At 41.4% G+C, this 27674-nt stretch overlaps 1 protein-coding gene across 7 annotated transcripts in view; it reads right to left on the reverse strand.

The window, feature by feature from the left end:
- Window positions 1-27674, reverse strand: part of FAM13C (family with sequence similarity 13 member C) — a 112407-nt gene that overhangs the window by 18881 nt on the left and 65852 nt on the right. For 5 of the 7 annotated variants that reach the window (XM_040976060.1, XM_040976064.1, XM_040976065.1 and 2 more), the window contains 3 exons: window positions 15705-15789; window positions 2586-2796; window positions 851-989 (listed from right to left, as the gene is read on the reverse strand). In XM_040976060.1, the coding sequence (XP_040831994.1) occupies window positions 851-989; window positions 2586-2796; window positions 15705-15789 (435 nt within the window). Of the gene's footprint in view, window positions 1-850; window positions 990-2585; window positions 2797-15704; window positions 15853-27674 lie in introns of all 7 variants that reach the window. The other 2 variants (XM_040976059.1, XM_040976058.1) reach the window with 1 other exon arrangement.

The raw sequence follows: 27674 nt of genomic DNA on the forward strand, positions 1-27674 counted from the left end.
ACTATTACCCACTTTCATCTCACTCCCAAAATCCTACCACCACACTCACTTGAACCTTCCAACTGTCTTTCCTAAGCACTCAGGGAGACTTTTTCCACATTCTAAGATGTTTCAGAGATGATTATCTGTTTTCTTTTATAATAAGCTGTTCTGGGCCCTCTCCCAAACACCCACTATCTTCATGCTGTTCTGTGTGAATCTGATTTTTCCTTATGCAATGGTCATCATTAGAATGAAAAAAGCACTGACACCAAAACACTATGCCTCTACCATTTATGTGAGAAAAAGACAAGACTCATGTTTGCTGCAGTGTGGCACTGGCATCAAGGTTCAGGTCTTTTTGACGGCAAAGAATGTGTGGATTTGTTCTACATGGCCCTGGACTGGTATCATCTGAGGGGGCCTTTCTCCACCCCCTGTGTCTGTGTCAGTGTCAGTGTTAAAGAAACCATCCTGCCCTAACTCTGCTCCACAGCTGGTCGTTAGTAGGGTCTTACCAAGATGGGAAACAGTAAGAAAAAAGAGCAAATTTCAGACTTTCTAAATTTTAGCTCTAGAAAAACTAGTGATAATATGGCTCTCCAGTGAAAACAAAAATGTGTGTCCAACAGTCAAGTTCAGAAATGAGACTCATACTCCATTACTAGGAAGCATCATCAGAGAACCACTAAGAGCACACAAGAATAACAGACCCAGGGTGAGAACTCGGCTTATCATGGATCCTGCGTTGGCCAATGGGGATGGAGCAGATTCCTGGCAAAGCAGATGACCCAAAAAGCAGGAAAGAAGCCCAGGAAAATTCACACAGGTCTGGCTCAATCTGCTCTATGTCAAACCCTGAGGTGCTTACCCTGTATTTCTTTTCCTGTTCAAATTTTTCTTCGAATTTCCGAATTTTCCTCTTAAGGCTCTGGATGTGCTTGGTGAGCTGGGTAATGGTCTGTGGCTCCTTGCTATCACCACAACTGCACCGGGAAGAACTGCGGGGCCTGCAGGATTACAAAGAGGGAGAAAGCATTAAAAGAACAGTCTTGGTTGGGTATTTGACATAGTAGTCATGACCCAGCTGGGGATACCCACATCCCATATCAAAGTGCCTAGCTCAAGTGCCAGTTTCTCTACTTCCCATCCAGCTTCTTGCTATTGCAAACCCATAGGAGACAGCAGATGATGACTCAACTATTTCAGGTTCCCACACTGATGTGGGAGATCTAAAGTCCTGGGCTCCTAGCTTTGGCTTTGCTATAGGTGTATGGAAAGAAAATTGCATAAAGAAGACTTCTATCATTCTTCTGTCATTCTCCTCTTCACATAAATAAATCTCTTTTAATAAGGGCTACTCTGTCTCTTTGCCTTTCAAATAAGATGAAAACAAACCATTTTTTTTTTCTCTTTGAGGACACACTGCTGCTTGGTTTGCAAACCAAGATTACCAAGGAAGTTGAGAAGTTGCTTGTTCACTGTAGGATGCAGCCACCATGGCTGCATCTGCTTGTTGATGCAGACCTCTGAGCACAAAGCTCCTTTGTGAGCAGAGGTCAAAGAGTAACCTGGTAAACACATTTCCAAGAGTTTGCAGAAGGCCAATATAAGACTATGACAGCCCTGCCAAGGAAGCTGCACATATGTGGGATGGAAGTCACATATTTCAACATTTTTAAGAAAGATTTAAATGAATGGTTAACTTTTCTTGACAGAACCTTTTGAAATGTGATGAAAGGAGTAAGTCCCATTCCAGAAAATGTATACACTCTCGTTCAGGATATATATGTCCATGTAGTTAAAATAACACATCCCCTCAAGTCAACCGAGAGCCCATGGATCTAGGTTTGGACAAACTCAAGAGTAACAGCATGTATATCATGAGGGTGAAAGCAGGGATTTACTGGACATATTTTTCAAGCAACGATTCTGTATTTTAGCTGCTCATCAAAATTATTTGTGCAACTTAGATGCACAGCTCCTCAATCTCACTCTAAATCCTAATTACATAATGTGAATATTTGCACATCATGTAACATTTATTTTATATGTATGTACATATATACATACATATGTAAAATTTGAAGGGAGAAATTAAAGCTCACTCTTTTCCACATCATAGAGAAACAGAGGTAAACAATTGTGCAGTATTTCCTCCACCCATCGATGGCTGCCAGTACTGAACATGGAGAGCCTGAGCTCATCACAATGTCCTTCCTGACATCTGCACCAGCCTACCAGGGCACTTTAACAAGTGTGTAGAAAACAGTTTCAAAGTTAAGTTCACTTTGGTGCAAACCAATTTTGAAATTCAAGCTTAGGTCTCCCATACTACTCATTCCCACGAACTTTGTGAAGATCTCTAGCATACCTGCTAGGCTTCTGGTCATTTCACCCAAATATTCAGGTATGTAAGCCCCTGGATGACCTGTTTTTTGTGACCATTTCCTGCTGATTTTCACCATTTATCTCCAGCTCTTGCAGTTGAACTTGGCTGAGGCATGTTAGTAATACTTCAGAAATACACTTAATTGCCAATTTGTTGATGTAATATTTGAAAAACTGTATGAAATTGGGATAAGGACAAAACAAAATTCCCTTACATCATGAACTGCTGAGTACTGGGTGGAGAGGGGGCCGATTCAGGGTCCAAGTTGAATCTCTGGCTTTGGCTGAAGATGGAACAGCGAGGTGACAGCAGTGGGTTGTCGCCGTCCGTGATGTGACAGAGCAGCTTGCTGGTCCCCAGGGACTGCTGCTCCTCTGGGGCACTGTCTGCTTCATTCTGCTCATCTTTGTGAACTGGCACAGGGGCTGGGAAACAACATAAATCATCAAGATTCAGGAGTGACAGAGGGCTTGAGACCGTCATGTTCCTAAATAAAAGTCATACACATTCATTAGAATGGCCTGCCTCTTTGTCATTGATTATTCTGGGGATATGAAAAGCTTTCAAAATACTGTCATGTTTATTCTCCTAAAACAGGACAGGAAAAATGAAAAGCTACCATCAGTAACAACAAAAACATGTAAACAAATTATTTTGGCTTATGTTATAGCAGGCATAACCCAAAACAGAAAGAAAAAAAATCCTTATTTTTTCTATATTATTTGTCTAAATTATAAGATATATGCAAAATGAAAGAATGAATAAAACAGTAAAATGGAGCTGCAGCAGATTATAGATTTTAAGGAAAAAAGGGGATAATAGAATCGCCCAGAAAGGAGGAACTAAGCAGGAAGGTAGAAGAGGAAAGAAGGTAATAGGAAATGAGAGAAGACTCCCTCGAGTTGAAATTACTCAGCAGGCCTTCAAAAATGAAGAACCGTGCGTACCAACATGAAATGATACTCAGAATATGCAAAATGGAAACTGGCATTTTAAAGACAGTATTGATTCTATATTATATAGACAGCATGTATTTACGAGTATGTGTACAATTAACTGAGCTAAAAGAGAAAAAATGTTTAACAATCACAAATCATGGTAGAGTTAAGAAAGCTTCTAGTTTTTTCTCCAAAATTTCAGATAGCATTTAGGACAAATATTGAATAAAGGGCCCGGCGCGGTGGCGCAGTGGTTAAGGTCCTCGCCTTGCACGCCCGGGATCCCATATGGGCGCCAGTTCTATCCCGGCAGCCCCGCTTCCCTTCCAGCTCCCTGCCTGTGGCCCGGGAAAGCAGTCGAAGACGACCCAAAGCTTTAGGACCCTGCACCCATGTGGGAGACCCAGAAGAGGCTCCTGGCTTCAGATCGGCATAGCACTGGCTGTTGCGCTCACTTGGGGAGTGAATCATCGGACGGAAGATCTTCCTCTCTGTCTCTCCTCTCTGTATATCCGCCTTTCCAATAAAAAAAATAATAAAAAATAAATCTTTAAAAAAAATTGAATAAAACTTATTCCAAATCCTTTCCCCAGCCAGCCAACTGCATCTCAATTTTCATTCTCAACATAACCACCCACTCATGCACATTTATAAAACAGTTTCTATTTACTAATTGAGAGGGCGTGAGTGAGGGAAATTCTTTTGGGTCACTCTCAAAATGTTTACAACAGCACCAGGCTGGGCCAAATCAATCAGAAACCAGGAACTCAATTCAGGCCTTCCATATTGGTGGTAGGTAACCAACAATTTGAACTATCTGTTGCCTCCAGACAGAATATTTGTTAGCTGAAAGTTGGACACTGGAATAAAACAGGAGTGGAACCAAAACTCCAAGTCTAGAATTCTGCTACGGGATGCACACATTGCAAGCAACAGCTTAACTATTAAACCAAATGTCCACCCTCATCCCCTTTTTAAATTAGCACATTAGCTCCCCACCCTGGAGTCACCCAGAAGGTGGGTATGCTGGCAGAGTGGTGAAAGCACAGGTAGCAGGCATCCATTAATGGAACATAGCTCCATTCCAGCTCTTTAGCTTCTGAGCAAGCCTCCTGCTCTTATATCTGAGAAGCAGACCTGAGTCCCTGTGAACAATGTGTGAGACCAGGATGGAGTTTCTGGATCCTAGCTTCAGCCTGGCAAAGACCTGGATGTTGTAGACATTTGGGGAGTCAACCAGTGGATACAAGCCCTGTCTCTTTCTGTTACTCTGCCTTTCAAATAAGTAAGACTTAAAAATAGGTGGTTACCCCATTCTAGGGAGATAAGGGCAAGGGAATTAGGCCTATCAGCAGAGTTATCAGTGAATCAGGGTAGCCAGGATAAGGGTCTAGACAGAGTTATTCAAGAAGCAAACATGGAAAATTCCGAAATTCCGCCCAGCAGACATTCAAGACAACACAAGGCTTCTCTGACTCCCACTTTCCTTGAGAAACGTGAGAACAAGATTTTGTAGATGAACAAGCAGAATATAAAAACACTGACACCCTCTTGTTCCAAAATAAACATTTATCAGAATTTGAGACCATATGGGTCTTAATCAGATTTAGAATGTCTCCTTGTTCTCCAGTGCTTGAAATGCAATTTGCTCTGTGTAACATCAAAGGTCTGATTTAGGTCTCTGTGTGCCTACTGCCCACTGCTATTTTATATTGCCAAAGTCGAAGTACTGTGTTTGGTTTCTAGAATTTGGTTTCTCAAATCCTAGAGCCTTCACATATAACTTCATAGAAACACCAGATACTGTCTATGGTTTTTTTCTGACCTACACTGCAATCGTAATTGTAAACCTCCATTTACATGGCATCTGTTTTCCATGGGTGCTTGCATAACTGCTAGTGATGCCTAATTAACATGTTACCCTCCTAACCTCGCATTCTCCAACTCACTACTGAAGGAAGCCATGAGCCAAACACACACACACCTCAACTAACTTAAAAGGAATAGTAAAAATCTGGTTTTTCACTGGTGCTTCAGTTCTTTGTGCCAACTGTACATTGGAGGGGCACTTAATTAGATGAGCTGGAGGGTGTGTGTAGACAGAATCACTGTGCTCTGTGCTCAGAAGTGGCCAGTCTAGATTCTGAGCCGGTGCCATTGACATCCTTGAAACAGAGACCAGGACACCTCTTCCAGACCTGCTCCTGGAAGAAGCTATGGCAATATTGAACTTGGGTGGTTTCTGCTGGCTCCCAAAGGGCAGGGTATTTTTCTAGCAGAGGAAAGCACAGCTTGCCAGGGCCCATGGTGTGATACACTATGGTTTAGAAGGTGGGAGCCAGGAGTCTGCTGTGCTCCATTCTCTGTGAGGCCCCAGCCACTTTTCCCACTTTTATTGGCTTCCTTGGTTGGCCTGACTTATAGATTGCTATGACAAGGAAAATACAACATCTGTTGTACAATGTTGTACTTCTATTTAGCTATTGTGCATTGTGCACTTAAAATTGTGTTTAAAAGACTGATTACATCTTAAGTGTGGTAAAAATTCTTTCGGCTTATTTATATTTTCTAAAATGGCTGTGATAAATACACACTAAAATGCATATGGGAAGGGGGAATACATTTTGAAAAGAAAAAAAATTGTTCCCAATAAAGGAAGTGTGAAAGCTGAAGCCTAATAGAAGCAGTCACTGACAAGGAGCCCTGGCTTACTGCTGGTTAAGACAGCCTGTGACAGTGGCAGACATCTCTATGATGATGATGATGATGATTATTATTATTATTATTATTATTATTATTTTAAGCCTTATGGTACAATTGCATAGGGTCTGGGATATCCCAATCCCCTTCCGAAATACCCATTCCCTGGGTGAATTTCCCCATATTATTACAATAATCCAGTCCTTCATAAGCAGTCATATGTCCAGTAGTCTCTTACTTAAGAGTGGACATCTTAAATGTGGAGAATCATGGGGTTTGCTTCATGAGGGTAACAGTGGGAAAAAAATTATATTCCTATATTCATGAGAAGAGATGAAGATAGGTAACCCTGAAGTCATCCCATAATTAGGGCTGAGAAAACAGATGTACCTGGTTGGTTAGAGACCACTCGGATATAGCCTCACCATGTCAGGGAGGCTGTGGGAATAAGGGCAGATGAGAAGGGATTCTGGGGTGGGAAGGCTGACCAACTTAGACTCCAGCAGGCTTCTGCACAAAGTGCTAGGGAGCAAAGTAGATGGGTCATCTGTCACCTTGAAAGCATGGCTGGGCTTCATGACAGGCATTCCTCTGCTGGTGCCAGGAGGCAGTAAGCAATCACAGATTAAAGCATGAATTACAGGCTCAGAAAGACTCACATTCAAGTCCCAGTTTTGTCTGCCTAGTGCCATTTAAGATATATCCCTTACTTTCTTTCGATCTCACTGATTTTAAGAAATAACAAAATTGAAAAGGCCAAAGCAGAACCGCTCATCTCTGATGGTTATCTTTCTCCCTCCCACATCACTCAAGTGGAGCCACCTGCTCAGATGACAGGCTGAGCCATGCCTTGCCCAGGGCTCTGCCTGAGCTGTGGTGCTGTGGAAAGCAAGCATTATCCATGGCAGCTGATGACCCAGATGTGCATGCAGAGCACTAGGGGCTATAATGCAAAAGGTTTTTTCATCCTAATGGTCTCTACAGGTCTTATAGTTGGATCCTGCACAACTGATTGCCTCAGTGATATACCTGATTGTAGCTAGCTATTAGGACAAGTTGTTTTCAAAAGATAATTATATTTTACCAGATATAACTTGCAAAAAGAAAAAAACAAGAAAAAGAAAAAAAGAAAAGCAAAACTAATATGCAAAGCAATCAGGAAGACTACTAAAAAAAATTCCAACCTTCAGTACAGGTTTTACCCTTAACTAAGCACATCCACAATCACTCAAGGGGCATATTTACTACTTATTGTTCTCAAGTATCCATCAGTTTAGTCATATCAGCCAATGAATCACAGAGACTGGACAGGGGCTGTGGTGGCTAAACAGACATCCAACAACATCCATGAAGGCTGGATAGTTGAGCTGGTTAGATGGAACAAGGTTTTAATACCCATTGACATGTATGAGAGCAGAAGGGGATGTGGGACAGACTGGACTAGTATGCCACACATACTGGCAAACCAGGGTAGGGGGCGGGCCTGGTGGTGGTTATTGTGGGTTGGTCCGACTAGGCTGCAGCTCCCACTGGTTTATGTGAAGACTGAGTATGTGCTGGGCAGAACCAGGCTGGACTGCAAACATCCATTGGTTGCAGTGGAAGACAGGGATGGAAACAGAACCAACCCAGCAATTACAACCACCAGCTGATCGGGGCAATGGACTGTGCCGGGCCCTGTGCTTGCTAGTACATACAAGAATCTGGTCTGGGAACACCTCAGACAAAGTTTCTATGGGGATCCCCCCAATCGAGCTTCCGGACTCAGAACTTTAACCATCGAAAGACAGAGGACAGAACAAGTCAATCAACCACCTCAGCTATATGTAGGCAATGAAAATACTGGGTGAATGGAGACTCTATGATGGACTATGTCAATCAGTGGATCCTCCAACGACCGCATCATTCTTGGAGTGGTGAGAGTAGCAGCAATTCAGAACTGTTGAACTATCAAAACCACGACCCTCGGAGCATGCCCCACATCTGAGACCTGGGGAGGGTGGGAGACTGGGTGGGGCTTCTCCCTGAAAATCCCCTTTTACATCAGATATATTAACGAAGCAATATGGAACGAATTGTCTTGCCCATCTTCCTGTAGTGCTTGAACCTTTTTACCCTAATTATGTCAAGATTGTAAAAAATAATAATAAAATAAAATAAATAAATAAATTTTAAAAAAACAGAAAACAACAGAAAACAAAACAAAGGATTAGGCCCAGCTCCATGGCTAAAATAGCTAATCCACCCTCTTCAAGCACAGGCATTACATATAGGTAACTGGTTCATGTCCAGCTGCTCCACTTCCTATCCAGCTCCCTGCTTGTGGCCTGGGAAAACAGTAAAGTATGGCCTAATAGCCCTGGGACATTGCTCCCATGTGGGAGACTCAAAATAATCTCTTAGCTCCTGGCTTCGGCTCCACCCATTGCAGCCATTTGGGGAGTGGACCAGCAGACGGAAGATCTTCCTGTTTATCCTTCTCTGTGTAAATCTGGCTTTCCAATAAAAATTAAATAAATCTAAAAAGAAAACAAAGGATTAATGTAATGTTCCCTCTGTCAGAGACCATGAAGATGGTCCCTCAAAAAGCTTTAAAAAAATTAGGATTTTCCAAGTTGTAGATCTGGCACAGAATAGATTTTATTGTAATAAATGTAGTTTCAAATTTAATAGGTGACAGTTACTCAGCTCAATAGATTACTGCTATCATAAAATCCTTTTGCTTAAAGTAACTATTGTAATTTCAATCATCTGTGGGACTCCAGGAAGACTGCAGCAAGTGAATGGTACAAAATGTCATTTCTACACCCTGCACATAGTCAGAAATTATGACTGAGTAGATATTTAAGGACAAATACAGGTATTATCAAGGGTGAAAGGCAAAGTAAGGTCTGAATGTGGCAACAATGTCCAGTTCTTTCACGAAAGCCACATTTACTGAACATTTACTGCAGCTGATTGTTAACACAGTTGTACATATTATACCATGGCACTCGGCTCACAATTCTAATAGCACACTTTTTCCTTTTAAAAGAAAATGAAAACTGAGACATGGAAATTAAATAACCTGAGACCATCCAGTTATCATATATAATTCTGCTAGCAGTTTGGTTTCTGAATAAGGCAGAGCCAGTAAATACAGCCCATCTGTCAAGAAGCCTGTGGCATTGTGTTCATAGTCAAGATTGTTTATAAACAAAGCCCAGTGAGAAAGAAGCCATGTCTTACAATGGATACTAGAATCACTTAACAACATGCAACAAAGGACAAACTTGCATTAGTATCTCTGTAATGGACACATCAGTACCAATCCTTGCAAATCAATCCAGAATTAATCTAATTTTATATCTCACAAATGACACAGAAGAGCAAGTACAGACAAATCTGTTTGCAGTTGAGGTGTTTCTTTTTTGTTTGTTTCCAGAATAAAATGTTAAGCAACACAGGATAACCTCACAGACCATGAGGTGTTCAACAGTGGTAGGCAACTGGCACTGCAGGTCTATAGGTAAGGTAACTAGCTCTAGGAAGGACTTTAAAAAAAAATCTTGGGGCCCGGCGCAGTGGCGCAAGTGGTTAAAGGTCCTCGCCTTGCACGCCCGGGATCCCATATGGGCGCCGGTTCTATCCCGGCAGCCCCGCTTCCCTTCCAGCTCCCTGCCTGTGGCCTGGGAAAGCAGTCGAGGACGGCCCAAAGCTTTGGGAACCTGCACCCGTGTGGGAGACCCGGAAGAGGCTCCTGGCTTCAGATCGGCATAGTATCGGCCCGTTGCGCTCACTTGGGGAGTGAATCATCGGATGGAAGATCTTCCTCTCTGTCTCTCCTCTCTGTATATCCGCCTTTCCAATGAAAAAATAATAAAAATAAAAATCTTAAAAAAAAAAAATCTTGGAGTCATCATTATTTGGAAACTACATACCTTATAAAACACCTAGTCAGCCGCATTTTGAGATACTATTTTAAGTTGAACTTTTAGATTCACAGCGTATGCTGTTTTAAGAAACAAACATTCACCCATACGCTTTGTCCAGTTTCTATCAATGGTAACATTTTCCAAAACTATAGTATTCCCACCTATATTTATCTAAAATTCCACTATTTGACTTCATCAGGAATATACTGCACAGGCTGCATAATTCACAGGGATAGAGATGGCTTAGACAAGAGGAGCTCAAACAACTGTAAACCATAATGATAGTCAACTACAAATTGAGGTCTATTCAGTTTAACAAAACAAAGTTGGGGATGGATAACAAATTCACTTTCAAAACATTGTAATTTTGTACAGTGTATGTAGACTGATTCTGGACTTACTGTCAAATTCTAGAATGTCACAAGGAGATAACACTGAGGCTGAATGGCAAATAACATAGCACTAAAACATGAGCTTTCCAAGTTGGGGAGACTCCCCTCTTTCCTACCTCCACGACTCCTCATACCAATGGTGCCTTCAGCAATTTATATTAACTTTCCAAATTTATTTCTTCATCCTTATCTATAGATAATAATGAACCTATTTCATAAAAGACAATCCATTCAATTGTGTGTCTGGTGCAGATGAAGAGGTTATTGTCAGTTAATCCTGGTATTATTCATTTAGAAGCTCCTGTAGCAAGGTTTCTGAACCTTAGCACTATCTATATTTGGGGTTAATTAATCCTTTGTTGGAGGAAGTCAGTTCTTTTTGCCTGTCCCATACACTGTAGGACTTTAGTAGAACCCCTGGCTGCCACCATTAGTTGCCAACAATGTCTCAGGCTGCCTCTGTGGGCAAAAAAAACACATTATATGGGTAATATCCACTTAGTAAGATGGTTGAGATCCTTTGCAGTTCAAGAAATTCAATTACAAGCTGCACTTGCACCAAGAACACTTCTCATGGTCCCTCTGGAATAGCATCATATTCTAGGAAGTGCTGCTGAACCTCTCTAAGTGTGAAGATTACCAGGAAAGCTTTTCCAACCCAGAGATACTCAGAACTCACCTCTTTATCTTAATGTGGCATTTTAAGACAAGGGGCCAGACATCGAAGTTTAGTAAGTGCTCCTACATAATTAGAAAATTATTAATGTCCAGCTTGACAGTGGACAAGAGGGAGGGTCATACTCTCTTCGACTCTGCCCACCTCTAATGCAACATAAGGCAGAAAGCACACAAGCTATGTCTTCTTCAGGATAAATTCAGTCTGGCGACAGCACTGTAACACAGCAGGTTAAATTGCAGGCATCCAGTATGAATGCTGGTGTATGAGTCCCTGCTGCTCCATTTCCAATCTGGCTCTTTGCTAATGAGCCTGGGAAAGCCCCATAAGATGCTGCAAGGGTCTGAGCTGCTGCCACCTACTTGGGAGATTAGATGGGGAAAGAACTGTAGTCTAAATAAACACATTGCATTAATGTCTTACGGTCTTATTCAAATGAAAGTTTTAATCTAGAAAATCAGGATATTAGAAGAAAATCCAAATAAGTATTTCTGTACTATTATTTCTTATGATAAGTCTCCACTTACCTCTGATAACAGTTTTTGCTAAAGCCTCCATATTATCAATCATCCTCACTCAGACAGAACAAGTGTTATTCTGCTTGGTCATGTGGAATGTTTGACAGTCTTTTTGCACACTCTGAAAATGTCAGGCAATGCAGAGTACATATTCTATTTTCCATTTCATCACACCAGAGTACATATTTACTAACACCATGGAGAAAACATTTGCTTCAGCCCCAAGAGGCAACAGTTCAGCTGCAGGGATTTTGAGCCCAATGATTGCGCGTTTCTGTCTTGGACCACTGTTTAACAGAGAACCATATACTGAGGGACCTGCAAACAACTGATATTTTGTTCACAGTCTGAAATCAGACTGCCAGCATGGTCAGGTTCCGGTGGGGATTCTCTGCCAGGGTGCAGCTAGCTGACATCTCATTGTATCCTCACCAGTTGTGCAAACAGGGAGCTAGACCTCTGAACTCTTCTTACAAGGGCACTAGCTCATTCATGCAGACTCTATCCTCAAGACCTAATTACCTCTCCAATGCCCCATCTCCAAATCCCATCACAACTGGGATTTAGATGTCAACATAATGAACTTGTACAGTACAAAAATTTTCAGCCCATAACAGTTTCCATCTCAAAATATGTAGCTTGTAACCTAAAAATAGAGTGACCAACTGCTTTGGATTACCTGAGATTGAGGAGTTCTGCACACATGTGACAGTTAATGCTAAAATTGGGGCAGGCCTAAGTAATTCAGGGCTAAAAACTAGACAGTCCTGGGCAACCCAGGACAGTTGATTATGCTCTGTATGTTCCTCAAGATGATCTGCAGCAGGTTCCTCTCCCTCTTCCCTAAGGCCTCCTACATTCCTCAAATCTGTGCTCTCCTCCCTTGTCCATGTCCTGGTCACTCAGAACCAAGGCTATGAAGCTGATGCATAAACACCTTTATCCGGCCCAGTAGCAACAGCCCTCGAATTTTTAGGCCCACATGATCTGTGAGCTTCTTCCCAGTGATGACACTAAGGTAAAACACTGTCCAAGAGAACCTTACTTGTCCTAAAACTCTGCGGATTGTCCAACAGACATGTAGAAAAGTGTATTAAGGATTCACATTCCAGGACTTCCACCCCAGACTATCTAGAGATGAGGCCTGAGAATCTCCAGGTTGAAAAAGCTGTCTGGTTATTATGATAAGAAGCATCTGAAATCCTAACTGGAATGCAGTGGTCCTATATGAAATATGCTCTTCAAACAGATACAGATTACAGTTAGCTTTCTAGAAGAGGGCAACATGACAATTATCTTACTAGATGAGTCTAATCTATACAACTCACAAAGTTGATATGTTTATGCCAAGACAGACTATTATACTTTGCTTAGACTTTAACTTCAGATAAACACCAACCATTAATAACAACAATCGCACACAGTGTAGACATATATATGTGTGTATCTATATCTATGTATCTATACATATGTGTGTGTATGTGAAGATATAGATACAAAGCTTAGAGCTAGGTTCTACACTTTAAAAAACAGAGAACTCTGGGCCCAGTGTAGTAACCTAGTGGCTAAAGTCCTCGCCTTGCATGCCAGGATCCTATATTGACACCAGTTCAAGTCCCAGCCACCTCACTTCCCATCCAGCTCCCTGCTTGTGGTCTGGGAAAGCAGTTGAGGACAGTCCAAGGCCTTGGGACCCTGTACCTGTGTGGGAGAAGAGGAAGCTCCTGGCTCCTGGCTTCAGATGGGTTCAGCTCCGGCCATTGTAGTCACTTGGGGAGTGAATCATTGGATGGAAGATCTTCCTCTCTGTCTCTCCTCCTCTCTGTATATCTTACTTCCCAAAAAAATAAATAAATCTTAAAAAAAAAAACAGAAAACTCTTTCCAAGCAAGTCTAAACTTGTATGGACTTACAGACATATGTGCCAATTTTACATAATCACTCCTTCACCAGGGACTCACACACCAAAAAAGCTACAGTACCAAAGTATTCAATTGTTGTTCAATAAAATCAGAAAAGAACAAAAGCTCTGAACAAAAATTTCTTCTAACTTGGGCTAGAAAATGTATTACTTCCAGGGCCAGTGCAATGCCATAGCAGGTTAATGCTTCTCCTGTGATGTCAGCATGCAAAAAAGGTGCCAGTTCATTTCTGAACTGCTCCACTTCTGATACAACTCTCCGCTTATCGGTTGCAAACATATTGCAGAATGGCTCAATTCCTTGGGTCCCTGAACCCATGGGGGAGACCCAGAGGAAGCTCTCAGCTTCTGGCTTCAAATTGGCTCATCTCATTATTGAGGTCATTTGGGGAGTGGGCCAGTGGATGGAGGACATGTATCTCTGATTTTCCTTTCTGTAACATCTTCCTTTCAAATACAAATCAATCTGTTAAAAAAAAAAAAGTATGGCTTTCCCCAAGAGTTCTTCTTAGAAGTCAATGAGACCAAAGTATCTAATAATTTAAATAAAACATCTTATAAGCATCTGTCATTTAGGTAGTATCTTTTTAGGTCCTGAAAATGTTGATTTTTTAAGGATGTTTCCAGATTCTGCTGAAAATGCTTTTGTATGGTTCAGATTGATTTTGTAAAGCCCAGCATTTTACTATCTAAAAAGAGTTTTCTATTTATTTATACTATCTGACACAATATGGCTTACTACTGGCTCTTTTTTATGATCACTAAATACACTCTATTTTCCACTTTATGAACAGTACTAATAAACTTTGTCAGAAACCTGTTATCCAGGACAAAATGCAAAACTACCCTTAATATTTACAGAGAACTAAAGAAAAAATTTCCAAACCAGCAACATATATTGTATTGAACAATGGTTTCCAGGTATCTGTGCGGCTCACTCACAACATCAGATAACTCAAAAATGAGTTTACATTTGGCTGGAGACTTCCTTATGTATTGCGTATACTGTTTTCAGGGAGTGGAATACAAAGCTTAGGAAGAAAAATGGTTTGTATAATCATATGACTTAAATTCCTAATTAGCTAGACATTGGTTCTTGATTTATTATCCTTGCAAGCCATCCAAATACAATAACCAACAGAGTAGGAACCCTCACAGTCAACAAAGACAGCCAATTGGTCAACTACATTCAAAGGGAACTGACTAAACACTAATGAGCAAAGCCATATCAGGCCTAATCTCCTTAGTACAAATAATATTCACTTGTAAGTTTAAATAATAGTTTAAATAATGCAAATTGCATTACACTATTGATCTTGAGAAGTTTTAAATAGCCACTCATTTACCCATTCCAATATTGGGGACACCAGTTTTTGCCTACTAAGACTACATGGGTTGTTTCAAATAACAGTATATAATCAATGATTCATTTAAAAATTTTAAAAAATGAATCATTGATTATATACTTAAATAGACTGCCTTTGTAAATCTCTTCCTTCAATTCCTAGAGCATAGGGTCTACCATGAAGCAAGCTAACCTCAGGACATTTCTTCTGTCTACCATAAATAAGTCTTCAAGACTTATGTAAATTATAAATTATGTAAAATTACTTTCCTGTTTTCTTGGGAGCATTAAATTGCCCTCCCTTGGCTAACCTATCTGCTATTTGCAGAATTAAGATCAGAGATGGTTAAACCAAACAAAAAATGAGAGACCCAATCTTAAGACATAGAAATTAATGCAAAACAAAAAATGAAAGAGCGAGATGATGTATAATTAAAACTATCAGTGTAGTATTCACCTCTACTTTCCCTGTAATGATAGCTCATCTTATAAGCATGTAACAGAATGAGAAGCAGCTGTATCAATACTCCTCCATTCTTTAATATCATGAGAATACTGTGTTTCAAAGAGAACACAGGCTATCTAGGTCAAGCAATTAAACAAACAAGTATACTACTCAACTCTCACAAGCAACCAAACAGCAAAACAAGCATGGGAAGTTGTGATGGGTGCTTTACCTGACTCCCATATACAGAAGTCTGATTCTTGGTTGCAGCTCAAGAGCAGGTCTGTGTTACAGCAAGTCCCAATTTCTCCTGAACCCTCCCTCTCTGCTCCCTCAACCTTGCCTCAGAAACCCAGAAGCACCTCTTAGGATCTCACATTGCACCAGGCAACCTTCCCCTTAGTGGCCCAAGTTGAGGGTGATGCAGTAAAAATCCGAACTACCTAGAGTCCCATTTGGGACGTCTCCCAGCTCTGCCTCTTACCTGCAGAATCCGCCCCATCAGCAGGCACATTCTGGGGGGGCGCTGGGGCTGGCTCCTTGACTCCATGCACCTGAGCAGCTTCTTCCTGGGTTGCCAAAAATGCAGAGCACAGATCAGATTCAAGGGCTTGAAGCTTCAGCAAAGAATTCTGCCAGCAAAAGCAAAACATCAGGCTTGCTAAGTAAATGCCTAACACACAACGGTGTGTCTGCAGCTCCAGCAGGCACCTTTAGTCAGCACTAGGCAGAAACAGGTTACAGCCACAGCTGCTTCAGGAAAAGAGCTGGCTGCCTGGATCAGATATGCATTATGCCACAGGCAGCCTCGGGTTCTGCCTCATTTAAATCCTAACACAGAGATTATCTATGACACATGGGGCTGGCGATTTCGTCAGCAAGAGACGCAGCATCTGGAGAACCAATCTGAGAAGGTATCTGCTTCCTGGGCGGTAAGGCTACATGCACTGCAAGTGTTTCATTCATTGTGCTAACATCAGGAGCAGACAACATGACGTCCCTCCCAGCCTACCATTCATAAAAAGACATCATCCCCACCCCACCCCCGCCCCCTCCAGTGCAAAGACTGCAGCAAGCTGCAGTGCACAAAGAGTTACTGCTGCAGAGTGGCTGGCACTACCTGGGAAGGACTTCTGGGCTCCCCTACCCCACATGTACTTGTTGTTTGTGTTCATGTGTGTGTTGTGTGTGCATGCACATGTATGCAGGTGTATTCTAAAGTTACTCCTCTCACAGGGGAAGGCTCAAACTGCCTTGTATCACGAACAGGGTCCCAGGAGACAATCACGGTTGCTCAGCATAACCCAGCCACTGAGAAAGAGGCAATTTGTCTTTTGTAGCTCCTGGCATAATCCTCTGCCCACTCCATTTCTCACTTTGAATTTCTCCCGTGGTTCTTAATCAGAGCCAAGTCACACAGCCTGACGCACACATCCTGCCATGATGCAGATGCCCAGTAAGTCAATTCCCCTTACCAGGTGAGAGTGAGTCATGCCAGCCAGAGGAGCTCAGAAGGTCTCCGCAGCTCTTATGCCCACCTGGTTCTGACAAGGCAGCCACTTGTGCTTTCCCATTATAACCCAACATAGCAACCCCCTGCAACCGCAAGCCCACACACATTTCCCTCACACCCCAACTCCTTATCCCATATATCCTACAGCCACCCTCACCTACCTCTCACTTTATACCCTACTCTACATAAACCGACATCCACACACTCTCATTGTCAACCTCACATCCTTATTTTTAACTTCTTACACACACCCTATCCCCATAAATGGGCCCACCTCCATCTCAGACACATGGTATGCCCTCAACATATCATACTCAACTACAAACACTCTTACCACTCTCACTCAACCCCATTCTCCACTATATTCCACAGCTAAACACTCAACTTTCACACAGCCCTCCCCTACTTCCCACTCTCAGTCCTATTCCAATAGACTTCTCCATCCCCGACTGTCCCCAATATTACCCCGTCTCATATACACCCATACCCTTTACACCCAATCGCCTAAACCTCAGTCAACTCTACACACACAACTCCACTTATCTAGCTCACTCCCTCTTACATGGATATTCTGTTGGCCATTCTGAAAGCAGCAGGCATCTGGGAAGGTCTCTTCTCCTACACACTAAAAGACAGAGCCAGATATGACACAAACTTTGCAGTGCTCAGGAGTGGACATATACACAGTAGTGGGATTTTTGGACGAAATGATGATTTTTCTTGCATTTCAAGAGAATCTGTCGCACTGTTTTCCATAGTGGTTGCACCATTTACACACACACAGCAGTATTTCCACATCAATAGAGTAGAAAGTTTGCTCCTTTTGAGAGATCACTCTGATTTCTACAGTCCTCCAGCAGGAAGTTTGCCTGAAGTAGTTTTTTGTTGTTATTTCTGTTGTTTTGTACGCCAGTTGCTTTGTTACTGAACAGTAAATCCTTCTAGAAGCTTGGTGCCCTGGTTCCTTCTGTGCCTTTTATCAACAACATTGGGATCTTACTCAGCTTCTGGGAAAACATCCCAGGAAGGAGGAAAATGTCATTAAAATTTGCCTGGGCTCAGACAGGTACTTAATCTAAGCTGTAGGCTCTCAGATCAAAACAAACAGGCACACCTGTATACAAAAGTTACTCAAATAGCCAAGAGACATAGTCTGCATGTGAATTAGGTCTCTCCAAAATTTGTAGATGAAGGTCTCATAGCAAACATGACTGTACTTGAAGATAGGGTGTTTAAAAGAGCTATCAAAAGGCTGTGAAGGAATGTTCCTAATTTGATAACACTGGTGTCTTCATAAGAAAAGAAACCTCAGGGTGTGTGCACAGAGGAAGGACCACAGGGTGACCCTGTCAGAGGACCTCCATTTGCAAGCTAAGGAGAGAAGTCTCAAGAAAAAGCAATCCTGCTGGCACTTCGATCACGGACTAACCTCCAGAACTGTGAAAAAAAAGACATTTCTATTGTGTATGCCACCCAGTCTGCGATATTTTGTTATGAAAGCCCCAAGACACTAATAAAATAAGATGAAAGCAACCCAAGTGCCCACTGATAAGAATGAATAAATAAAATTTACTATACACAAACATCAAAAAAGCTTGGCACATGGTACCACACAGAGATACTCTGGGGATACTATACCTAATTAAACAGGCTAGTCCCAGAAGGACAGACATTATAAAATTTCACTGACATAAAGTGTTTAGATAAAAAAAAAATTCATAGGAACAGGAAGTAAAATTACAACTTCCAAGAGGGGAGTTAGTGTTTAAATGGGTATGAAGTTTCATTTGGGAAGATGAAATGGTTCCAGGAGATGGATGGTGATGACAGCTGTACAATATGAGCATGCACTTCGCGCCATTGAAGTGCACATTTAGAATTTGGCAAAGTATAGATTTAAATGTAATTTGTAACTATTTTAAAAAGAATGAAAGGCAAAAATTCCTTTTATGAAAAATGCTATTACGTTAATTTTATCTTTCGTCCTTTTTTAAAAATTGTGGAAGGGACTGGTGTTATGGCAAAGCAGCAAGCTAAGCCTCCAACTGTGACATTCACATCCCATATGGGTCCTGGTTAGAGTCCTGGATGCTTCGCTTCTGATCCAGCAACTTGTTCAAGTGCCTGGGTAAAGTAGCAGACTGCAGGCTGTGGTATTTGGATCTCTGCCCCTGAGGGAGACCTGGAAGAAGCTAAAGGCTTCTAGCTTTAACCAGGCCTGGCCCTGGCTGTTGCAACTACTTGTGCAGTGAATCAAAAGGTAGAAGATCATCTCTCTCTCTCTGACGCTGCCTTTCAAATAAAAAACAACAACAACAAAACTCTCCCTGAGGTTAAAAAAAAAGTGGCAACCTGTCTCAATCTCACCATACACCTGCACTTTTTGCAAAGTTCAGGAAGGTACGTCCTGCCTGTTCCTGCAGGATGTCAGGATGTCAGTCCTACAACACACTGTGTACTTGATGCTGTACATGGAAGACAAGAAGGCCGAGCAGAAGTAACCACACATCTGTCTTTCACCAGAGCCATTCTCCCTTATTCATTCATTCCCTGGTTACTACCAAGCATTTAGTCAGCAGCACAGGACATTCTGAAGTGCTTCTGAACAGAGGGTGGGACTTTGAATATCCCCTAACATCTCCTGGTGACCAAGGAAGCCAGGGTAGGTGTGGGGAGCACTTAACTCTACCCCCTCCTTCCAGTGGATGGCAGGAGACACACAGCCTCTCCTACCAGGACTGAGTCCCACAGAATCACCTGGAGAAGGACCATAAAGGGTGAAGGGCTCATGCCCCACAAGGTTCATGGAGGTGAATTTAGGTGCACAAGGAGCTTCACTGGACTCTGAGGTTGCTATGTGGTTTCCACTCTATAAATAGTAAATAACAATAGAAGGCAATGGGAGAACCGTGAACCTGGGCACAGGGTAACAATGCCATCACTTCTGCATGTGTCATGACTGATTTCTGACCTTTCAATGAAAGGACATGCTTGTCCCTCCACAGACATGAAGGAGGATGTTGAATCCCTGGGGGTCCTAATTCCCACCTTAACTTAAATTTCCCAAACTTCCCTTCCCCATGAAGCTGCTAGTCAATCACTCAGGACTAGCTGCCAGAGCTTTCCCAGTTTTATGTCCAAAGTCTCCAGGGATGAATGTCTAGAATTTTCAGGAAAGTTCGATAAGGGCTAGTGGATTCTCTAAAGGACCAGGAATACCTCTGCTTTTCCAACTCTCTTGTCTGGTTGAGAATACAGCCAAAGAGTGAAACATAGGTGTCATTTTCTTTAAAGCAAACTTTTTTCTTTTTACATAATGGGAGAATATTTTACTTATTTTAGAAAATACTCTACTCATTTTTGCTTCTCTACAATTAACCAAGTACCACTTTAGTTGGGTTGGAATAGAGAACACCCACACTGACTAGATGCTTCAATGCTATTTTAAGGTGCCTTTTTGTGCAATTCCTCAGTTACAGAGCAGGGACAGCTAATGTTTAGTCTCCATGAAAGGGTTTAATGTCCCGTTCCTATCCCTTTATCTAAGAACTGAATATAGATTCTTTATAGTGATTTAAAATGAATCAAGTAAGAAATCTGGACAAAACTGGGAAAACAACTGGATCCAACAACATTCCTATTTCTAGTTAGCAGTCATTGAATTTTCACATTCCGAGTACGTTCTCCACACCCACACATACACCACACCCGTCTTCCATCTGCTGACTCACCTGCTCCCTGCTGCCACCTCCCCAGACTCTATCAGCTGTTACTGCTCCTCTGTGAAATTTCCAGATTACTAAGCCAGTTATGATGACCTTATCCAAACAGTGTACCCCTTTTACTCAGTCTTGTTTATTTCCATCTTGCCAATGAGTAGACTATATAATTATAATGTGTAACTTTAATGTCTACTTGCTTATTGCCTCTTGTCAGTTCCATTAGGGCTGGTATCAGGCCTCATTGTTCACTGCCATATCTGAATACAACGTGTAAAACAAGAGCCAATCCATAAGAAAACTGCCATTATAGATTGGCTCAATTCTCTTGCCTCTTTAGCTAGTGTTTCTAAGTTGTAGGGTAGGACACTGCCCTGTGCATCCAATTTAAAGCACCTGCTGACATCACTCAGCAGCTGTGGAAAGTGCTGAAAATTTACTTACCCTACCTGAGACCACAGTAGGGCCTGGGGCAGGACCACCAGCAATCAAGAGGTACAAGGTCGCCAATTTCAGAAATATGGCCTTGCTCCTCTCTATGTGGTGCTTTTGTTGACTGCTGAGCTTCAGTTCCCTAGGGACAGCATCTTTTCCCTGTGCTCTCCCACAGATTCATTGTCCTTGTACTCTAGCCCAGCCTTGGGAATCAGAACTCCCACAGGAGACAGTACCAAGTGTAAAATGCACAGAAGCAAGTCCCTGCTGCCATGTCCTGCAGGGTCTTGCCTGAATAAGGATTTCTGCCAATGTCAACGACTGCAACAAAATTCCGCAGTCATTTTGTCCCTAGAGACATTTGGCTTTTGGCTGATCTCCCTGGAGACTGATGCTCTTGTCCTAACATGTTTTCTACTATGATACACCCTAGCTCAATCCACCCCAGCTTCCATGTAACTTGGCATGCTCAGTCCTCACTTTGCTGCACTTGGTAACAGCAGTTTCATGTGAAGGACAGCTATTCACTTCAAGGAGCTCTCTGTAACAAAGATCACGGTCCTACTAGAATCCACCAGCAATTCTTTTCAACCAAGGATAGCCTGGCTGCAACACACTATATAACACAAACCTAACTCCTTACAGCAAAACTTATTTCACCCTGGGAGGGAGAGCACTATACTTAATTCCATGTCATTGTGATATGAAATGTTCACTTTACCAAATCAGCAATAAAAACTAGATGCTGGGAAAGAATAGTATAGTTTTCTAATCTGTCATTTTAACCAAGACTTGGAGATTTTCTAGATAAGATAAGCGTAGAGGGTAAAACCGCCACCTGCAACACCAGCATCCTGTCCTGGCTGATCCACTTCCAAAGTAGCTCCTGGTTAATCGCCTAGCAAAAAAGCAGTGGAAGATGGCCGGTTTGGGCCCCTTTCCTTTAGCCCTGAAAAAAATATGCACTTCAGTAAGATTTGGAGGCTCATGGGTCTGGCACAATGTCTCAGTGGCTAAATTCTCACCTTGCGTGTACCAGGATACCATATGGGTAACTGGTTCATGTCCCAGTTGCTCCACTTCCCATCCAGCTCCCTGCTTGTGGCCTGGGAAAGTAATAGGGGATGGCACAAAGCTTTGGGTCCCTGCACCCATATGGGATACCCGGTAGAGATTCCTGGCTTCAGATTGGCTCATCTTCAGCCATTGCAGCCATTTGTGGAGTGAATCAGTGGACGGAAGATCTTCCTCTCTGTCTCTCCTCCTCCACTCTGTATATCTGACTGTCCAATAAAAGCAAATCTTAAAAAAAAAGAAAGGAAAGAAGATTTGGAGGCTCAATGAGCCCCATTCTGGCTGGTGAGCCACCAAAGCCTGCTGGCCCAGAAGTACTTTGTTCTGGTTACACTTCAATGTCTAAAATTCAGTGACTATTAGAAAAGAATAACTGTGCCTCTGAGAATCACAAAATCATCTGCCATACGAAATAAATGGCATGCTTATACCTCTTGAAGATACCAAGTTATATTGGAAAGCATTAGCCATTTCCTCAGATACCAATATTTTGTTAGAAAATAAGAAAATTCAGCTTCAACTTGCAATAAAACTTGTTTTGTGGCTCTAAGAAAGCCAACATTGTCCTACAAAAGACAAAAGGTATCAACACTAGGAAAGGTCAGAGTGTAGGACAATGAGCCCAGCTTCTGGAAATTCCTCTGGATGATAGAGATGAGAAAGTTTACTCATGTTCTGTGGTCTCCACACTCCAGCCCTCTAACAAACTTACAAACTTGCAATTAGGTACATATTTGCTTCTTAATATCACCAAAAGAATTAATTACATCTTGAGAAAAAAATAATAATGCTAAAGGTCACAGCTCAAAAGGAAAACCAATCCTGGCATTGCAACAACTGGTCCTGATGCTTTTCAACAACTCACAGTACTGTTGGTGGTTAAGAGCAGTATATATCAAAGCAGTGAACCTAAAATTTTGCCAAGTGAGAACATGTGGGAGAATAACCCAATCTCTTCCCTTCATCTCACCTAAAATGAAATTTCAGAACTTTTAGATTAAAAAGCTGATCATAGATGTTAAGTTTTATAAAAATGCATGGCATTCATAATTCTGTTTATCCTTTCATGATAATGTCTGAGAAAATGGCAATGCAGGCTTACCGTGAAATCTGCTGAGCAGAACAGTCCCCAAAAGCTTTCCAAGAGAGAGCAGGCAGTGAGGGGTGTGATAAGGAGTAAATGAAAGAGTGAGTAACAAGACAGAGGATCAGGATGCCAAGACAGAAGAAAAAGCAGGGGCTGGGGGCAGAGGAGTAGTGGAGTACAGGACAGAGAAAAGGCTGGCATGCAGAAGGCAAAAGAGCAGGCTGGCTGTGTCTTGCCACCATGCCATTGCTCAGCCTGAACCTAACATGTTTTTCCACATGAATTTATAGACAAGGAAGCAAATGGGCAATGGCTGGCTTAGCTTCCACTTTTCTGTCAACATCATCTCAGAACTGCAGTCCTGGTTCCCTTGGAAACAAGAAGCCAGGCTCTGTAGTGGCCTTTGAAAGACAGGCAGAATATAACAGACTTGGAAGCAGTTTAGAGTCTCTTTGCAGTTTCTTCAACTGGGAATGAGAACTATGATTCATGTCATGATTAGGTTGCCTACAGGATGATACTAACAACAAAATTTGGTTCATATTAAGTAATTCATAGAACACTCTTCCAGCTGAGAAAGAAACTTTGTAAGTAGACAAGATCACTTTATTATCTGGATTTAGAAAACTACACCAGAAAATGCCAAGCAGCATTCTGCAGTGGTCCAACAGACAGGAAGATTACGCTCAAGATCATGCTTCTAGAGCCCAGTGTTATGCAACTCTGCATTAAACGACCTATCCTCTAGAAAAGGCACCCTCAGACCCAAACTGGAAACATAACCCATTTCTAGCCAATTAGCTTATTACCAACACCAAAATCATAGTAGCTGCTTAGGAATGGATGCTACCTGAAGGGGTAAGTCTGACACAGTGTGGAGTTTCTTAGAGCTGGACAGAAGTAGAAACAGACCGATTCCATTGTACGTATGCAGAATTCTAGACAGCACCCAACAGTCCCACAATGTGATTATTCAAACGCTAATTTATATAATGCTAATGAAGAGATTTCATAGATGTAATTAAAGTCCAAAATCAACTGACCAGAGATAACAGGTTTGCATGGACCTGACCCAATCAGATGAGCCTTTTAAAACAGAAAGTTTCTTTAATGGTTAGACAGAGACAAGAAGACAAGATTTGGGTTGGGTCAAGCCAGGAGCTAGGAATATAATCCAGGCTCCAACACAGGTATTTAGAATCCAATTACTTGAACCATCACTATAACCTCCCATAGTTTGCACTGAACAAACCCAGGCACTTTGGCATTACTTTTAGCATTATAGGCATGTTAATCACTAGGCTAAGTCTCATCCCTCCAACATCATTCTGCACATCTTCTCTTCTCCCTGCCTCTTCAAACAGTAAGAATAAAGATACCATAAAAAATGTGGAAATATTCCAACTACTGTTTCTGATAAAGTCAAAATTATACTTCAAAGTAGCTATGGGATATAAAGCATTTATGGAATATTTGTTGAATGAATTAGCATTTAAACATTTAGGTTTCATTCCATAACCTCAAAGGAAAGTCAAGAGTCATCAGAATAGAGGAGCACTACAAAAGTTAATCTTTTCCCATTCCATTATCTGACTGTATATAACTTAGTGACTTCCATATAGTTTGGCTCTTTCTCTTCTTCAGGCCCCACTTCCATGTCCATTCACCTTAATGTCTAGGCTGATAACCATATTAGTGTCTGACCTCATAATTCCTTAACTTCTTCAATTTCAATGCCGCTATGGCTCATCATCTCTGAAGATTCAATAAACTTCCAGTAGCTCAAACTTGCTAATTGTAAATCTCATCCCTTCCATTTTTCCATTGTGCCCTGCAATTCATATTTTCATAAGATAAATCATCTTAGGCTTCATAAACAGTGGGAATTATATGTAGCAAGACAAATATAACTGTCTTTATAATTTGATTTTGGGGACACAAAGTCCAGTATGGCTGCCCAGAGATATTTCTCCCATTGACCTCTTAAGTCACTGAAATCCTTAGCACCAAACTGATGGACAAAAAACTGATACAAAAAAAAAAAAGAAAAACGTGCTTACCTCTGCAAATACTTGTCTCAGGCAAGCACATTCAACTATGGCTTTTTTTTTTTTTTTTGGCTTCCAATTTACACACTGGTTTCATAAGTCTAAAGACAAACTATAAATTTGGCTCATTCCACCAGTTTCATAGCTAGCAAATGTTGAGGAGGAAAGAAACAAAAAATTGATCTAAGGGGACTAAAGACAAGTTTTTCTTTTAGGATCATTTGGCTTAAGAATGACCTCACTGCTAGGATTTTTACTTGAGAGGCAAAGTCTACATAAAAAGTGTCACGGACACAATCTATTATTCAGCTGATACTTGCTTTATCCAAGCTAAGCCAAGAATATCTTCAAAGAATCTATCAGATAGGAAAATAAAATGTTTCTGCTGAGCATAAGGGTCATGGAAATTTTTAAGGAAGACCATGATTTAAGAGTGAGGTTGGGCAAATATAATGGCACCCTTGGAAGGCCCACATTTACCTAGAGTTTATCGCAGATTCTCAAGCACTCCCAAACCTTCACTCATGGTAGTGTAGTCTCCTCTCAATCTTAAGATTGACATGTTGATTTGCAGCACACATTTGCTTCCCAAGTCATGCCTTCAGACAGCTGGCTAAAGGGAGGCCCACGCCTTAGGAACTCTAGGACTACTGCCTTCTGCTTTCCCTGATGGAGACCTATGGTTACATTCTTAAATCACTAGGAAAAAGCAAACAGCGTCAGCGAGCATTAAAACTAAAACCCCCCTAGAATTAACCCATTGCAAAGCCTTCTGTGCATATCTGTGATATACAGTGTGGGAATTAGAAAAAGGTAATTTGTGGGGAAACGTCTTTGACCTACCAGTTACTATGGAGGTTGAGACATCCATTCCAATTCTTCCTAACTGCAGCTTCCTGCTCATGTGGAGAACCCTGGGGAGTGGTGGTGATAGCAGCAGTTATCGGGCCTGGCCCTTCGGAAGCACACCTGCATTGGACTCCTGTTTCCTGCATGTACCCACTGACTACCCTACAGGCATTTTGGGAATAGGACAGAGAAGGGTTTTTTTTTTTTTTTCTATATCTGCTACTCAAATACTTTGAAAATAAAGTGATGTGAAAGGCCAATATGGCACATTTGATGAGGGTAAAGGAGAGTCTTTATTTTAGTATATACATCTATTTTTAGTTGGAAATGAAGCTAGTAATGGATCTACAAGGGTGCAGAATGAAGATAATTATTTTATCTTTCAACAACCTTTCTGATCTGCTTAATACTTAACAATTATATGTTCATAGGAGAATAAGAGCACATTTTAAGATGGATAACACACTGAAAGATCTACCTTCCAATTATAACCCAGAGGCTTCCAACAAATAAAATATAATGTCTCAAAGAACAAATAGGTGAGAAGGGAGATTTAATCAATGGTTCATAAACAAATTCCTACTTCCTTAGGACAGTCTCAGAGAAACTAAAAACACACAGAATAGAGATCCCAAGTTAAAAAAAAAAATTAGGGTTGCTAGACTCTCAGAAGGAAAAGTGACACTGCCAGGAATCAAATCTGTACATATGCCAAGAGTAAACAAGAAACTGATGAGTTTTTTTAAAATCTCACTGGAAATATATGAGAAACAAACACAGAAACAGCTTATAGATATATCACAACATGGATTGCCATGCTGGACGTAGCAGGTGGGAATCAAGGATAGAGCCAATTACAGCTGAACAATATACATCTGTGACACAACAAATGGAAAAAGAAGGCATATATATCATATCTTATACATGCTATTATTTTTGTACAACATTAGCTTTGTGGAAACAACTGGAAACAAATCATGCTTCTCATAAAAACCTTTTTATTCAGACTTTGACATATAGCAAACAGTGCAGATACAGAATTGGCAGGCCCTTTTAGAGAATTAGAAGGCTTTGCAGAGAACAAACAACATCTACAGACTGATTGATTTTACAGGCAGAGCCAAAGAGAGTTACCAGTGCTCCATCCCCTGGCTCACTGCCAGGATGGTTACAACAGCCATGCCTGGGCCCAGCCAAAACCAGAAGCCAAGAATTCCATCTGTGTTTTTCCCATGGTAGGATGGTGTTGGGTGGGGATGTATAAATTAACAAACAAATAGCAACTAACAAAAAAGAATCTACCTTGAATGTCCATTTGTCAATGAATGAATAATCTTATAAAAATAAAAATTAATAAAATTATAATCACTAATGAGCAATCATACTAAAAAAACATAACAGGTCACAGAAAAGTGAACAAAAACCACAACTATCTGACAAACATGAACAAATCTCACAAACATAATAGCAAACAGGTGAAACCAGCCACAGAGGAGTACAAAGAGGGGGTGCATTTAGCCTAGTGTCTCGCATGGCTCAATACCTGCCTCTGGCTCGGGCTCTGCATCCAGCTTCCTGCAAAAGCAGAATCTGAGCATCAGCAAAGAAGGCTCAAAAGATTTGGCTCCTGCCTCCTATGTGGGAAATGTGGATTGGATTCCTGACTTTTAGCTTCAGCTCAACCTTGGCCATCAACTATAGTTGAGTAGTGCAACAACAGTTGGGAATT

The sequence above is a fragment of the Ochotona curzoniae genome, unplaced genomic scaffold (genome assembly GCF_017591425.1).
Source record: "Ochotona curzoniae isolate NIBS_2020 unplaced genomic scaffold, NIBS_Ocur_1.0 contig_2692, whole genome shotgun sequence".
Taxonomy (NCBI): Eukaryota; Metazoa; Chordata; class Mammalia; order Lagomorpha; family Ochotonidae; genus Ochotona; species Ochotona curzoniae.